The 17,865-nt window shown below is 39.7% G+C and overlaps 1 protein-coding gene across 1 annotated transcript in view; it reads right to left on the reverse strand.

Moving 5' to 3' along the window:
* Positions 1-340: 340 nt before the first annotated feature.
* Positions 341-17,865, reverse strand: part of LOC116486700 (chloride channel protein C-like) — a 76,455-nt gene continuing 58,930 nt past the window's right edge. The window contains exons 13-16 of the mRNA XM_032183129.1: positions 16,869-17,048; positions 3,829-3,925; positions 2,734-2,829; positions 341-559 (exon numbers count right to left, since the gene is read on the reverse strand). Of these exons, the coding sequence (XP_032039020.1) occupies positions 341-559; positions 2,734-2,829; positions 3,829-3,925; positions 16,869-17,048 (592 nt within the window). The remainder of the gene's footprint in view (positions 560-2,733; positions 2,830-3,828; positions 3,926-16,868; positions 17,049-17,865) is intronic.

Below are 17,865 nucleotides of genomic sequence, written 5' to 3' on the forward strand. Positions count from 1 at the left end.
GGGGGTCATGACATTTTCTGGGGGGGAGGCACAGACACAGTGTGACAAAATAGTTCTTGATCTCCATCCTTCACATCTGATTTTATGTGCATCTTCCATAAACACATGAATTCCTATTTTGCTTCACAAGCATTTAAATCAATGAATTTTGCAATCACCAAACAGCTGAAGAGACATAGCTCTGGGCTACAATCCCACATGACTAGAAACAACAGCTTTTAAGTGTCTCTTCTCCAGAAGGGATCAAGTGAAAAAGATTGGATTATTTTATTATGAAGAAGATGGGCTTAAAAAGAAGGGACAAAGCCTGAGAATACATCCACGGCCTTAAATTCAGGGGTTACTCCCCCGTGTCAGGGCTCTGTGATGCCAGCTGGAGCCTTAGCCTCTCCTCCAAGGGGAAAGGCATCAGGTCCTTCCTGGTGATCACCCCAACCACTTGGTTCTGCGGGTCAACAACAGTGAGGTGGCGCAGCCCCAGGGTGCGAAAGATGATATAGGTGCGTTGCAGGGAGAAATGAGCTTGGACTGACATTGCCGATTTGTTTATGTATGGCTCCTGTAAAACAAAGAGAGGAGACAGGGATAACAGAAAACCATGAGTGCACCCCTGCTACACAGTTGGGAAGGAGAGGCAGGGGAAGGAGGCTGGGCAGAGGAGAGGTCCCAGACTTGAGGGACAGGATTCAATAAGAATATTAGTTCTTCTCCTGTTTCCTATCCCCAATTATACCTAAAACATCAGGAAATACCATAGAAAAAAAAAAAAAAAAAAACAAAAAAAAAAAAACCAAAAAAAAAAAAAACACTTTCTTTTTTGTTAAACCATCAGGTTCATTCTAAATAAACTATTATGACTGGAATGTACCCAAATCTCACAGGCTGGAAAAGCAAAGTTGAGCTCCGTTGATATGGCCTAAGTTCTTACTTGGAAATAGCCAATGACCCCAATATTTATTAAGTTTTAGATATTTTATAGCTGCTATCTCATTACACAACCATTTATGACATCCTGTAATATTTTGCAGTAAATGCTTATAAAAGTCAGTTCACATAGAAACATAGACTGTGAGGAAGAGGACAAAGAAAACAATCATATAGCTCTTCTCAAGAAGGGGGCTGCAAGTACTAAAGTCTGGTCACTGAAAACTATGAGGGTTACAACTTGATAGGAATACAGCTAAAGCCATTCCATTGTTAACCAATCTGCTCTTTATAGCCTATATAGGTGTTCACTAAGTTTTTATTTTTCACATAATTATACAGTATCCTACTTACGACTTGGCCAGTTTCTGTCAGGGAAGGTGTATTATGCTTCCCAAGTGGATTCTTTGCCAGACCAAGGAAAAATGAAGCAAAGACATCTTAAAATAATATAAAGAAATGCACAGGAGAGAGTGACACATCTGTTCTCCCCCTGTCATTTACACAACTGAGGAAACAGTCAAAGACATAAGGAGGAAAAAGAAATTAAAGGTAAAAAGGTTTCCTTTTCTCTATATCCCATATAATTTTGCTGTGGAACACACTGCCACAGGAAATCATTAAACCCCTAAACTTCACAGTGAATATTTCTGTGGATATCAGAAACAGCTTTCATGAGCAATAGCAACAAGCTGTTAGATGGGATATTAACCTTTGTGCTTCAGGGATCATACCAGGTACAAAAAAGTTAGGTACCAATGAGAAACCTAATTGAGAGGAATGTGTTTCCCATAACAAAAAAAAAAAAAAAAAAAAAAAAGTTGTGCGGCCCACTGGATTGGGTCTCAACAAAGCTGGCTTCTACTCCCATATATGACATTCTTTTGAACTTTGGAAAGCCATGGGTCCTCCCTCCACCTCAGTTTCCCAACCTATTAAAAAGAAGCTATTAAACCAAACTACAATATGGGTATTAAGAGTATTGCGGGCTTAGTAACCTTCCTTTCCTTCTAGCTATTCTCAGAATGAGGAATCCAGACTAGATGGATCTCAAACTTCATTGCATATGAGTAAACAGGAGCTGATTTTATCTTTTTAAATAAAACCCATCTGAATTAGTCTCTCTCATCTAGATTTCCCAGTGTGTACCCTACTTCAGTTTCAGTGCTGTAGACTGAAATTCACTGGGACAGAAACTACATTTATTTTGTTTATAACATGTTTATTTTAAGCCTTGTTCAGTATACCAAACACATTATTGCTTTTGGACCCAGTATTTTAGTACAGTATTTAGGAAATACATGTGGCAATGTCATAGCAGGGATTAAAAAAAAAAAAAAAAGGAAAGGAAAGGAAAGGAAAGGGAGAAGAAATATAGCTTTATTTATAAGTTGATGTATAGGCACTGTAGCATAATGGAGACTAAAAACTCAAAAGCATTGCTTTATATTTGCTTTATAGGACTATAAGAGCCAAATAATGACATTTAAATGATCTATTCCATTAACATTGTATCATTTTGTCAATCTGGAATGTATTTTAATCAAAAGCCCCCTTGAAATGGTCTCCTTTGTTGTATTTTCTTTTTGGCTCATTTTATCAACATCTGTTATGTTTATACAATATGAATTAAAACTTCGGAATGCTGTTTGTACTCAGCTACTTTTGTTGAGAATGTAACGTCCCAGGATTGGCAGTGTTTATGTAAATCAGTGCGGCTGACACAGCCATCATAAACAAATGAGAAAATATAACAAACACATTGTTCATGGAGGAAATGTTTGTTTTTAGAGCTGGCTTCAGTCTTACCAGATTGATGAAGAGTTGCTGATACCGGGGATCTGTAGTGTAGCGATTCAGCAGCATGGTTAGGCGCGACAGATTGGGCAGCTTCTCCACTGTTATCTGCAACAGGCAAGAATCCATTTCTCTTTCTTTCTGCACTCCACATTAGAACCGAAGGTTCAAAAGCTTTCCAGTTTGTCTCTAAGAAAAAGTTTTCTAGCAGAGCTCTGCTGGCAGAGCTTGTCCAAACTTTATAAATTCTTTTGCCAATTAGGTTTAAACTAACACTTTAAAATAAAACACTCTTTACTTACAAAAGGATTTTTTTTCCTTAGTGTAGCTGTGTCTCTATTAAAACAATGCAATTTATACTGGCTTAGGGGTGAGATTTTTCACACTATTACTAAGTGGTAATTGCATGATGAAATAGTGCAGAAAAATGCAACAAAACCAGCATCAGCCATCAGCTGAGCTTCAGCCTTCTTCCACAGGCATACCTATTTGTACTCTGGCACCTCATTCCATGCATAATTGCCCTGCTCCTTCTCAGTATTGTTTTGCCAACAAAATCTCCATGTGCAGACCAAGCTTCAGTAATATATGATGACTTTCCAGTTGTTCCTGTATAAACTGCTCAAGCTCCATTACCAGTATTGCTTTGGTAACACATGACTTTCTTTTACCACACTTAATGTTTACTACACCTAAAAATCCTTTCGTCATTTATCAAGGGGAAGAATTCTACATGCTTTTCAAGTTTGAAAGCTTTTACAAATACTAATCATTCGCAGAGGTGTTATCCCATACCAAATTAAATATTATAATAATTCTGCTGTCCATACAGGAGTTGAGAAAGAGAATTGGAACAGCCTATTTGAGAAAGAACATACTTTGCAGGCACTCTTGTGCAACTCTTAGACTCTGATTGACATTATAGTTTATGACAGCTGTCCCTGGAAGGTTTCTAGTCATCCTTTAATTTAAATTGTACCTTACCACTTCTTTCTTTCTTCTCAGCCACATTAATTACATCATTTCTTCATTCATGTAGAGCTCATTCTCAATTACCCAATATGCACACTGATTAAACAGGGAATGATCTGAAAGAAAAGAGGTTACCTTCTCATAGGACAGAGGATGAGAGGAGGAAAAAGACTCATAGTTTGTCTCTGGTTCGAAGATGTGCTCGTTTTCCAGCAGCATGCACAGCTCTAGCCTAAGGTTTAAAAATAAATAAATAAATGAATAAAATAAAAGTAAGAGAGAAGAGGACTTAATTCATTATAATGAGCAAATTTTAAAAAACAAGCACACACTGCTTTACTGTCAGATGTATGGTAGATAGAGTATTAGCAGGCTGACCACATATTTCACCTTCCTAAGTTTCCATCACCAATAGCAGCATCACACAGGTGCTTTATGGTTTAGTTTTGCCTAATTGGACATCACCTACCCTACGCGTTCTTGACCTGGATCAACCTGCTTGGCAGGAACAGCTCATGTACTAGTTTACACCCAACAAGACAATGCCAATAATAGGAAACAACAATCTGCATTTAAGTAGATAGACTGTTGTTCCTGCCCACATCCTTCCCACATCTGTTACATGTAGATGTAACATCTACATTAAAATAAGACCTGCAGAAAATTCATGGCACATTTTAAATCATCGGTGAAACCTTCTCTCACAGGACTGCACTCAAGAGTTCATCAAGGCATTTAATATTCTTGCTGACTTAATCATTTGGGTTTGCATATCTTCATCAATTATTACATCATTTCAAACCTTTTTTTTTAATTAAAAAAAAAAAAAGCCTTGACAAGCAGTATGTTGAAATTATGACATACCTCAGTGTTTCCTTGCTTTCCCCACACACACATACACTCACTCCATCCACACTATCCACTTCCAGCCTTTTAAGTATATTTAGATAACAAACACCTTGGGGACCACCACAAAGCTTTTTGTTTTGCAACATTCTTAACATGATGTTAGCCTTGGTCCATGGTTACAGCTAGCAGCTACTATAGCAGTACAAAGACATGCGACACACTGTTAAATGGTGTGCTTGAGGGACCCAGAGAAGACCAGAGGCACAACTCTTGTTAGCATGTCCAGAGAAATACAAGGGAGGTACAAAGTGGCTCTTGTAAATGGAACACCAAAAATAAGGTGGGAAGTTTTCAAATAAATATTTCCGTATTAGAAAATATCGATTTTCTCAAACTCAAACTTGTCATAGGAATTTACCGGTTTTAACATAACGTCTCCTGGGAAAGATTAAGTCTGCTTCAAGGTGGGATTAGCACTCAACAGCAGAGGACTTACACTAAGAAGACCTGACTGCCAGTTCCAAAAGCTGGCGGTTAGTGCCCTCCCTAGGGACAGGATATGGAAGAACTAGGTTCAAGCCCTTTCTCCACACTTCCCTTCATAACAAGCACATCAGTGGCGGTGTTTGGCATGTCTTCACTTCTCCAGCTGGAGGGGTTCCACACAGAATAAACAGGAATCTGTAGGAGCGGGTCCCCCACATTCTTGCTGGCTGCCCTGACCAGCAGACTCTTTATTGTTCAATTATTTTTATTCCAAATAGTCTTCCCTTCACTCTTCTGTACTTCTTTGTCCCATGTCTGATGAAGCTGAATCAAAAATGTAAAGATTGCAAAAAATGATAGTAAACTTACTGTGAAATCCCATTGAGCTCTCACACACAAAGATGTAACATTAAACTAATTTCCAGCATATTACATAAACCAACTGCAGTGTCAGATGTTTCTGATGTTTCATATAGTCCACCTTTTCTCCAGATTATACCCAAGATACTTTGGGTGCATCTACCTGTGCATTTTTGTTCAGATCTGAAAGATGCTTTTGAAGCAACCTACCCTGTCAACTCTACCTGCCATGGTTTGGTAAGTATTGCAGAGCAGTCTCCTTCCTTCTAAAACAGTTGCCTGTTTCACTCTGCACATCCACTCGTGCAATCTGTATTTCCTTAAATCAGACATGCCCTTGGTCTCTCATCTAAGGATCTCAATGGGATTTTATGAATGAGTATGACTGTGCCTAGGATATAGGTATCATTCCTTTACAGGAGAAAACATGAGTGTGAAAGTAACTTGTGGAAGAAAATCAGATGTGAAGAAAATCAGTGTCTCGGTCCCCTTTAGAGCACATCCCATCTGCAGGACAAACAAGGAATTCAGACAAGTATTTTTCATCTCCATTCTATATCTGACTGGCTATAGTTTTCATAAAATCTCTTTCACACTGCTAAGGAGAGCACAGCGCAGCAGCAGACCTCCAAGCTAACTGCTGAGAAAACTCTGCTTGGGAAATACTGTGCCCTGGGTTCACATCTCCCCTCCTGGGAAAAGCACGGACCTGCCCTATGCTCCTCACCATCTGCATGCCAGTGTGTGGACATGTCATGTAGACAATTAATGGACTTGGGTTTGAGGGCAATCATGAGAAAACCCTATAAAGAATGGTACAGGCACGCTACAACAGATGAGATCCATTCCCCTCAGACTCCTTTTGGAGGAGGAAAGGGAGAAAAATACAATGTACTCAGAATATATTCACTACAGCAGAGGACATGGAGAAAAAATTAACCCAGTCATGCCCTTTGGTGCTTTACACACTTTATTCTCCAGAGCTCTCTACAGCTTTACAGTTTATGCTCTGTCATAAACAGGTTTCTGATTGTTGTAAGCAAGATATAAATACATAGATCTATATTCTGGTCCTAGATCATCCTGTACAGCTCCAAGAAGTCAATTTCTAGGATGATCTCTGGACGTCTTGAAAGGAATACTTTCAAGACTTTAATCCTAACATGAATACATAGACTTTAAGTGCAAAAGCTATGATCCACCCTAATCAAACTATTCAGGCCTGCCCGTAGTCCAGACTTCACCATTTTCCACTTGAACATCATGGGCTGGAATTAAAAAACCAGCAACATTCACCACAAGCTTAAAGAGCAGAAACGTTTGCTCATCACCAGTGGTTTGTTGGCTGGTTTTGGCAGCTTGCAATTTGCTCAGCACTGCTCTTAACTAAACCCAGCAGGGCGTCACTTAACAAGGCTTTGGGAAGTGTGAGAGAAATTTGGCTAGTCAAAAAAAAAAAGCACATGCAAACACAGTGAAGGAAATCGTTGGATCATTTCTGATAAGAATCCAAGCCTATTAAAAACTGCCATATTCAAGAGAAAAATGAGCATACATTATTTCACTTGGACTTCCAGAAGTCATGCTTCAGAGGTATAACAACACCACTCTTTGATGTTACATACAACATCCTTCCTATCACATCATCAAGCCTTAGAAAGCAGACCAAACATGTTTCTTGCACTATTTTGTGAGGTTTAACAGGAAGTGCTAGGATTCAGACTTGGACTCTGCAATTGTTCGTTTACTCGTTATTTATTTAAGAAGGAAGAAAACCCTTAAGTAGGGAATCTCATTTCAAAGATACCCTGGCAAGGCACTGTAGTAGTTTCATATGTTCTATCTGTTATAAAACATGCATTATGAAGATACACCTAATTAAGATAACACATTATTATCCCAATATCCACATGTCAGATTTGGCATGAAAGTCAGGAATGAAAAGTATCTGACAGCTGATTGTGTCACTCTTTTCTTGTCAAGTTGGCCAATTATCTGAGGAAACTACAAATTCTAAATATTGGGGGAGTGACATAAAAAGGAACTACAGCTCCAAAGAAGCTGCAAATGAACAGAAGGAAGATTAAATGGTGATGTCACTGGCAAAAGTATTCAGGGCAGGACTCTCCCAGACTGAATGGATAAAACAACTATAGAGTTGGGGCAGAGGGAGAAGGGAGGGTAGAGAACCTGAAGCATCATTTTTAGCTTGCTTCATAAAGCTTCAGGCTTATTTCTCCTGCATTAATCCACTGAAAGTAACTAACTACATTGCTTTTATTCTTGAGCTTTTATTCTTCAGCCAATATCCATCTCAGCGGGGACCAGCAATTAACGTACTCTGACCAGAATAACACAAATGTCCCTTCCATGTAGTAAAAATCTAATTCTCTCTCAGAGCTTCTCTCAGACATATTTAAAAGCTCAGTGATACTGACTATGAAATTTTGATTGATGCCAGTCACTTGAAATAATGATGACAATAGCACAATAACAAGTGGCAATAAATTGCACACTGCAAAGGCAGAGCATGCCATCCCAAAATCCTTCATGATCTTTCCTCATCCTAAACCCTGATTGGGATTAGATTTATTGTTTTACACCTTCAACTTTCGTAGCAGTTAAAATGAACTGAGTGCTCAGAATATCTTGCAGGATTTGATCACTGCTTTGCTCTCAGCAGAAGTTCTTGCATAAACATGCAATGCTTGCAAAAGGACACAATGAGAGAAAATTCTTACATGAACTGCAAAATATACATGCTGTTTAAGAACAGTTATTTTTACATTCTAATAAGCTATCTGCTAGTATACTAAATACATTTTTCCTGGCTTCAAATAGCATTGTACCTTCATTAAATGGTTAAAACAAACAAACAAACAAAAAAGCTATTCTGCATATGGCAAATGACAGTAGATAAGAACTAGGTCACTGAAACTGATTTAAAATCCACCAAACCTTCACCTTTCACAAAATAAACCCTCAGATTACAGGGTTGTTTCAGGTTACGCAGCCTAAATCGTTAGTGTTTACTTATGTGTTTGGTTCTTCAAACCAAGAAGGAGCTTTGCAAAAGTTTTTGGCATTTGACCTATATGATGATAAAAAGGTCATTATCAAGCACCGGACTGAGGTTTTCCAGAGCTAAGGTCAAGTCCTGTCTATGCCCCACAGCCTTTCAAAGGATGCTGAATAAATATTTAATCTCTGTGCCTCAGTCTTCAGATCTACTTAACAGGCATTTCTTCTACCTCAGAGCTGTGTTTTGAGGTTAATACTCATTACTTACATCGCCTTCTGTTTTATGGACACCATAATCAGGGTGAATGAGCAAACAGTAAGTCTGTGGTCTTAACATGAAAATGCAAAGGCTGCTGTAAATAAACTGCAAACACAAACAGTATTTCAAACCTACAGAAAGACTAGATCTTAGAAAATTATGAAAACTTAGGATCGGATTTACATTTCCCTACCGGACGGCTTGTTACCAGGCAGATTTTCAGTTTCAGCGGAACCTACCACACGCTGAAATGACAGGACAAGTATGTGATCAGTCTTTCCATTCACACACCAGTTTTCCCCATGCCTATATTTGATTTCGACATTTAACAAGACTCTGCACTTGCCTAAAAGCCACCCACATGCTGCAGCGAGGCTGCATACGTTTTTAATTTGGCCTTTTGAGTGAGCACACAGCCTCTGCAGCACTCCAGCTTTCCCTCCAAAAGGTGCCGTCACAAAGCCCTGCAGCACCTGCACAATTATTCCTATGGCCAAACAGGCCTACTAATTTTAAAAGTATCATATAATGTTGCTCTTTGGAAGAAAAGTTTCTCACTTAGGATGCAGAATAAAACCACTGCCACAGACTCTATAAACCTTCCTCCATCTGTGTTACTCATGAGCTGCAGTGCCCCAGGACCCTGACAATACATGGGAGGATCGTAATGTCAAGAGCTTTTGTTGAAAGTGCTGGATTCCATTTATTTTAATAGGCAAGATCACTGTATAGTGTATCATTGAAATTAACTGGATCAGCTTTTCAAAAGCAGGAGTCCAGACAGTAAAAACAAACAATGTGCTGACAGATTCTACCCTCTCCCATGGAAATCAAGTAATCACACCACCACTTTGATATTGCAGTCTGTTCCCTAGCCTGCACACCTAAAAATAGCGCCCAAGTCCCTAACGTGTTCCCCCTCCCCTTTTTTCTTCTTTGCTGGCTCAGTTTAGATGCAGCCTTCAAACCACTGCTGATGGTGTTTCTAGCTTTGATCAGAGCAGAACCACCATTGCACAGGGCTTACAGCAAAGGGACGGGGAGGAGGCAGGCAGAAAGCTGTCCGTGATCTCCTAGTACAAAATAAAACCTTGTTTTTATCTCCATATATTGCATGAACTTTGCGGACTTCTGTGTTTGATTGAGTAACTTAACTTGAGTAAATTCCTGTGATCTAAACTTAGCAACCTCTCCATAACAGAGCCAGAAGGAAGAGGCTCTCCAAGAAGCTTTCAAATCTGTATCAGTTATTTCATGAATGCCAGCAACAAGGCTGTCATAATATTACAGTCGATATCGCTAAGCTCAGTAATTAATTTTTGCATTAAACTTTTGGGTCTTGATTTGTCTTTAATGTTCCATTTGCCCCTAAGCTGCTGTATTGCATTGCTTACTGAAAGCAAGTGCTTCTCCTACTGCTAAGAAAAATAAAGGTATATCCTCATTAAACAAGTGTGCATAGCCTCTGCACACATGTGCATGCACACACCTTGAGAACAGTGTTTCATTAGTCCCAGCTGGGAGGGCAGATTAAAGAAAAGTAACAGCAACGGTACCTACCACCTGACTTATCTATAACAGTTTGCAATGTTTTATCTCCTTTCCCACAGCACGTATCAATACACTATACTCGTTTTTTCTGAAGTGCTTGGCAGAACACATTCCTGACTCACAATGGTTTCTGTTCACTGCACTGACCAGAGGCAACTCATACCTAATAAACTGCCATAAAATACACATCCACACACCACTTTGGATCAATGATTTCTCTGTTAAAGGATGTTACTGTGTAATACAGCTTTAAGTTTTCAACTTTGTCATATTTTCTAAACTCTGATCTCTTCAATTTACTTTCAGTTATGTGACATTCCCCTTTAGTGGAGTGAAAGCATGCATTAGCTAAACAATGTGGTTTGGATTTAGTGTTCCCATGCATCATCATGAAAATGTTTGTCTCAGCAATAGTGTCATTATTGTTACTGGGAACAGCTGCTCTACCATGTCTTTCGATCGTGGAAAACAGCGCGTCTCCCTTCTCAGACCAGTTTACAAGCTGGGAAATTAAAGCAAGGCTAGCAAGCAGGAGGGTTACAAGGACACAGCGTTCTCTACCTGCCTTCCTCCTACCACAAAGGAAGCAGAAAGCGCAGTGCTGCAAGAACAGCAACAAAATAAATGATGTACACAGAAATGTAGTTTGGCTCCCTCCTCTGGTAGCTCTTCTTCCTCTGGCCTGGGGACTAGCATGAGCCCTCAGGTGCAGCTCTCAGGCAGCTAAGCTCCATTAGCGGTGGCATCCTTCGAGCAAGAAACAATTAGAGCAGGGAGTTTGCTGTTCATCAAGTTGTTTAATATCTCCCCCGAGTTTCAGAAGTGGGAAGCTGTAATTCTATGCACTCTTGCCCACACTCCCAGCTTCGCTGAAGCAAGTTTCCGTACCCAGCTCTGTGGCAGCGACGCCATCCCACTGGACTCGCTGTACTCCAAGGGCTTCAAGCCGCTCAGCTCCTGCCAGCTGCACATCTCCCAGGAAATCTCACCGCAGCCACAGCTTCCCACTTCATCACACAGAGGCTCAGGCTCTAGCTCACCTTCCTGAGCAAGGCCTTCCTGAACAAGGTCATTAGGCTGTCACTTCAGATGCCAGGAGGGTTGGAAGTGATGATCTTTAAGGTCCCTTCCAACCCAAGCCACTCTATGCTTCTACAATAAGATGGATTTTCAAGTAAAATCTCTTCTGCAGCATATTAGACCTTTTTAAAATGTCCTCAAATGGAAAACCATGTTTTCAGGAACTAGTAATAACTAGGCATTTCTGAACATCCACTATTTTTTGATTTTTCAACTACACCACGGCTTTTGAATATTTCTCCTCTTATTTAGAGCACTAAGTTCTGCTTTTTCTTTAGGTTTCCAACTATGTTCTGAAAATGGGAATTGGGCACTTTGAGCATCTCACTTGTACACTCCCATAAAGCATACAAAATTTGCAATAAAGCAGTACAAATATAATGACCATGTAAACTACAAGGACATTTGACATCTTTACCAACAATATTTTTATTGTAATTTCTTTTGGGACCCAAAATAATAATTTCCATCAACCACAAATGCTGAAGTTTCAGCAAACTTGATGGGTGGGAAGAGACGGGGTTTCCTAGGTGAAAAAAACACACAAAAATGCAGGCATGATGCCAGAAATGTCACATCCTGTACAGAAGTAGCAGAAAACCAAGTTTTACTCATTTCTGCTTACATATATTTTTTCTGTACAGTCTGCTTATGGTCAAAGATATTGTGGTTTCTGCATAATTACTTTCTCCCAATCAAACTAAATTGAGCAAAAAAAATTTCCTTCAGCTAAAAGATAGACAAACAAAATGCAGAGTAATAGCTAACAGCTGTGTAGGTAAGAGTGCAAAGGCAAAAACGAGGAATCCTTGAGCCTCACAATAGGAGAGCCGTGCATGGTACAGATCTGAGAGAGTCAAGGCATGAACAAAATGGCTTATTTGTTATAGTAAAATTCCCTAATGGGCTACTCAGTGGTATTCATCAGCCCAGTAGTCTCTCCAGGAAAACTGTATCAAAGTGGTGTGCAAGGCAGAAATTAAGATAGCCAGGCAGCACTCCAGCTTCTGCCTCTGCACCGCTGCTCCTTAAAGGAAATGAAGTGGACCGAGCCTGGCCTAACAAGCGACCAGCATCCACCTGCTTTTCTTCAGTGAATGCCGGGAGTGTTTAACTGCAGTACGGAAACCCCAAACCTTCCATTTCCTTGGAAAAAGTGAATTAAAGGCAAGGACATCCACTGACACCAGAACCACCTTCAGGAGCAACGTGGCATTTATCAGTCACAGACATACAGGGAACCTAAGTGCGTTAAGGGATAAACAGAATCTCAGAAAAACATCTAGGTAGAGAGCATGTTATTGTCCATTTTGGTGGAAGAAATCAGAAAGGATGTGAGTGTCACACAGGCATGTAGAGGGAAGTGATCATGCATGGGCGATTGCACAGATTGGCAGCAAAGATGTTCCTGATGACCATGAAAGACCACCACCCTCCATGTTATATCCCACCCATGTCCACAGGCAAGGAAAAGAAATGAGTTACCTACAGCTTTCCTCCACAAACCCTCCATGTCTTCTGTTTTTACTACAGTTTACATTTTAAAGTAATCTCTGGCAAAGGAAGATGGATCAACAAAACATAAGTGGTGATGTGTCTAATCTCTTCATCATGTCACAGAACCACTTCATTGCCCTACAGCAGCCCTACGCTAGTACATTGTAACACGTGTGGAAGCAAAAAAAAATAGTTCTTTTTTCAGTTCTGGTCTCACAGAAATTAGGCAGAAACACAACTCTATCTTTTCCTTCTGGAACAGGATCTGCAGCCACAGACTACAGCAGCCAAGACAAGAGACAGTGGACCCCCCAAGCAACTCCTCAGTATGTATTTACAGCCTCACTCAATGTCTCTGGCCGAAGCCTCCAGGGAAGGCAGGCAGCGGTCCTGTCCTCAGGCCTCTCTGAAGAATGGGTTCCACCTGGGGCACAGTTGTCTTCCTAGCCAGAAGGGCCTGCAACGTAGGCCATGACATTCACAGCTCTCAGCAGACTCTGGGCAAGCACATTCATAACAGCCCAGCTCCCTTTCTGCAGATGCTGGGGGGTAGATGGGGCAGGCATTTCAGCTGCAGTGCAAAAGAATAGCCTGTTGTATTCTCATGTGCAAGAATCTTCATTGTTGGGGAGAAATGAAGGCGGGGAGGCAGTCCCTGAGCACTCTGCATTGCACACAACAGGTCGAGCATCCCTATCAGTGCTGTGCATCTAGCTCACCAGCCACATGTTCCTCAAACACAATTCTGCAAGGGTTTCCCAGGCATGCATACAGCACTGCCTATGGCAAAGTGTCAAGAGTGTTACTCTGAGGAGATCTTTGTTTTGGAAACTGGCTTCTCAGCTACAGCTTGCTTCCTCTTTAACAATTTTAAAGCCAAGGAGTTTTCTTTAGTAGTTGTTTTCATTTTTAGTCTCTACTGCTTACTCGACTAGGGAAGATAACAGCTTCAGATTTAGGTCACCCAAGTAAAAATGTGTTTGGTGATCTCATCTTGATACCCAGTAGGTAACTATCCAGATCACAAAGATTAGGTGAAAAATCTGGCCCCACTAAGCAGGACTGGAAGATTATTTTTTTTGTCTGTTTGTTTGTTTTTTAATAAAATTGGAGTATCTGTGTGTTTGCTCAGGCCAGCACTGAGGTGCATTTGTAGGTCCATGCAAGTCCCAGCCAACACTTCTTGGCCACAGTCCTTGCATTTGTTAAGAACTGACATTGACCTTTTCTTTTCAAAGGGTGAAAATCGTACATATGTATTACAAAAATAACAACACTCTGTCCTTGTACAGAAATTCTCACCACTGCAGTTTCCAAGTGTGGGCAAATACTGAAAAACTTTTGCATTCAGTCAAATTTTCAGTGTTATTTCCATGCACATTTAACGAGAAGAAGTACAGAAACACACATAAATGAGAAACAGTAAGAAAAAAATAAGAGTTGCTGCTGCCTTCAAGCAAGCTTAGCAGATAAGATGCTTCTTTTCTTTCTTTAGCTCTTTGCCCCCATTTTTGCAATGTAATACCAACATTTTTGTGCCATATTTAAAAAAATAAAAAAATTAAAAAAAAGAATCAATAATAATGCCTAAGGCAATTCTCAAGAAACATCATGGCAATTATTATTGCATCTTCCCTCATCCACCTTTTCAAAACATGACAGGCAAGCTACATTTTCTCCACTTAAACGCTGTTGATGTACAAGATGGAAAAACAAATGATCCTTTTTCTGCCTATGGCTATGTCACCTCCACATGGAATTGCATTAGATCCTCCACAGTAAGAGGCTGAGAGCACCTTTTTCCTTTGTGGAGTTCACAGCATTTCTCATCTTCATCTTAACAGTTACGTGCCACAAGAGCTGTAATTTTATGACTAAGATGGAAAACCAGAGCCTAACTACTTATGGTTATGAATACGATAATTCCATGATGCATCACATTTTTGGAGGCTTGTTTCAGAGGGTGGCTGCAGAGCATTCCTTTCCTAGTGTTGGTGAGGACCCATAGCAGAAGAGCAAAGCCGCGTGCGGTCACTGCTGGGAACAAGGTATCCAGAGATCATCTCAGAAATTCTCAGGCAGCTGGGCATGCGGTGGGGCGAGGAAGGGTGTTGATAGAGCATGCCAGAATGCAATACTTGCTCCCAGACAACCTCTCTGTATGGGTTTCACTGCCGTGGGCAGCAAATAATGGACTGGATCAAAAAAAAAAAAAAAATGCTTCTGCTTTGCCAACCATTTAAAGCAATATCTGTTTTACTCAAAACAGTCTAACAACAACTCATTTATGCTGACAATGGCAGGAGAAAAGCTTTTTCATTCATCCTTTTTAAGGCTCTAGCAGAATGTATTCATAAAAGAGCTCTAGCAATTAAGCAAGCCACAAGCCTACCAGATTTGTCAAGTAGCATCAGGTTGTCTCTAAAGGTGCCTCTCTTTGGGATGTCCTCATGATCATCCCTCTGACCTCCCTTTCTGCTTGGTTCCACACAACATCGCTCTGTGCTGCAAAGCACAACTGTATTTGTGTAAACTCAGCATACTTCTCAGCAGCCTGGGACTCTCCCTGCCAGGTAATTTGATGAATTAATGAGGAAATGATGAGACTATAAATTTAATTTAAAAGGAGCTTTGGCTGGGTCAGTTGTTAGCATTTTCTAGTTTTATTTTTGAGGACAGATGAGAACTAAACAAGTACACTAGTATATGGTATATCTTCCACACTGGTGCACGCTGTGGACTATCACTCAGAAATTTAGGTTTTAGTGCCTTAGCACATTTCTTATTAGCAATATTTATGACAAGGGAGCAAGTATATATACCACATACAAGTATATGATCTCGCACTTACTGATGTCATTACTCCTTCAGGCCACTGCAAACCAATCTCCACTGTACAATTCTCTCATTACAAGCAGATAATTCTCTAAAAGGTTCACACAAAGTGTTTTATTTGACAGTGAAGCGAGTTAACAATTTTTTTAAAAATACTGATTCCCTTTCCATCTTCATGTCCAAAACTGCAGCTAACCATAGAGCAATAGATGAGGTAGTGTGATCCAGCTGCCAGTATTTCATCCTTGAAAAGCTGTTACAAAGCAGGCAAGGAGACAAGCCCTAACTAAATTTCCAATGATGATACATGGATAACGTTTTTCCCCATCCAGATCAATAGAAGAAAATACATTTATCCTGGACTGATCACAGATAGCTACAAACTGCCACCCAGTTAAGAGGTTAAACTAGAAGGGGATAAAAAAAAATCTACAAGGAAACATATAAGAGCATATGGTCATTCAAGACAAAGGACAACATGTCTGTATTAAGGTTATTGGAAGCTACGTTCATAGAGCTTTGCTTCGTGAAATCCTGTGCAATAGCAGTTGCATATGCACCTTTTCCTTTCCTATAGGATACTCAAGGTGGGAATTAAGTCACTGCTTCTCCCACTCATGACCCACCACCACTCAAAGAACAGTCTTAAGGTACCTTCCTGAAAGGATGGAGTCACTCTTGCTCTCACATGAAATACAGTACCAGAAATATTTCATTTATCAGGATGTTTTATATGCCTTTTGAGAGCCCCTAGTATGCAAGGATTCTTTTAGCCTAATTCTTGTTTACACTGCATGTTTCTTCCAGTGACTTTGTTGCTTATCTCATCTGTGATATGATTTACATTAATGCATTTCCTTTAAAAGCATACACTAATAAAATGAAAAAATGTGATGGGGGAACAGGCCAATTCTGAACTGGTGTGGGATCATTTCATGAGTAACTAGATTCAAATCCCTTTACTGTCTCTGTGAACCTTTAAGGTTATGAATGGAAATTTAACCTTTTTCTACAATTCACACAAGATCATTTCATTGACGGTCTTCAATAAACCTTTGATAATAAAGACTGGCGTGTTCCTCAATCTCTCCAAGGTCCTTTCTTAAAAGAACACCTGCTGTTCATGCTAAAGTAGGAAGAAGCTTCATAACCATCCCATATGGTCTTCAAAAATGCTTTAAGAAAAAAACATCGGAAAAATGGCCATAAATATCACATAATTTGATAGCGTTTTTACCTTTTAATGGTTCCCTGAAACACCTCTGCGTGGTCTGGCTTGGGCCTGCAAACCACTGGGAATCCACCGTGGCTTGTACTTGCAAGAAGCTGGGCCAAGGAAGCAATGTTTTCCTTTAGGTGAAGGACTCTGACGTGAGGCTCCATGACATCCCTGGCAGAGAACAATTCCAGGTTCAACCTGAAAGACATAAAACAGACAGACAAAGTATTATTTAGTAAACAGGAAATAAGGCATACTGTGCCACGTTAACATTTGACGAGTTTATAATACTTCAGTAAATTACTTCAAGATGGAAATCAATCTGCTTTATTTGTAAATGTAAAAAAAAAAAAAAAAAGGTAATTATACAGTAAAACTGCTTATCAAGCATAGCCTTTCTTTGTGTGAGAGATGATAAATTCTACCATATGTATGACATAGTCATCCTAGTCAAGGTATCACAAGAGCCATTTGTCAATTTGCACGACTTTTCTCATTAAAAAGAAAAAAATTAAAAAAAATATTAAAAAAAGATTTTTAATCTGAACTGAAATCCTCTGGAATTCTGACTGATATCAAATAGTTTAATGTTAAACACTTTAGAGAAATTCAGGCTCACGATCTTTATTGCAATTTTTTCTTTCATCAGTAACGTCTAGGAAGATAGCCCCTTAAGGGTTTCTTACAAGTTGTATACGTTTTTTTTCCAGTATTTTCTAACACTTTTTAGGTTCTAGGTGAAGTTTCAGGAAACATGAACATACATTAATAGAAAGACATGTATACCTGCTACTGCTGACAGTAGAGTGAAATGGAAAATATATATACTTTCTGCAAGATTCAGCAGTGATTTCTACAGAATAACCATAGGCCTATAGATTCTGACAACAGAAGTTAGTGAACTTCTCTTGTTTTAAACTTGTTTCATATTTACTATTTTCAAAAAATACATTAATTATTCTGATTATCATCTGGACACATCATAAGACAGAATCTCCTGTTCAGACACAGGCTG

This window comes from Aythya fuligula, chromosome 2, assembly GCF_009819795.1.
Source record: "Aythya fuligula isolate bAytFul2 chromosome 2, bAytFul2.pri, whole genome shotgun sequence".
NCBI classification, from domain to species: domain Eukaryota; kingdom Metazoa; phylum Chordata; class Aves; order Anseriformes; family Anatidae; genus Aythya; species Aythya fuligula.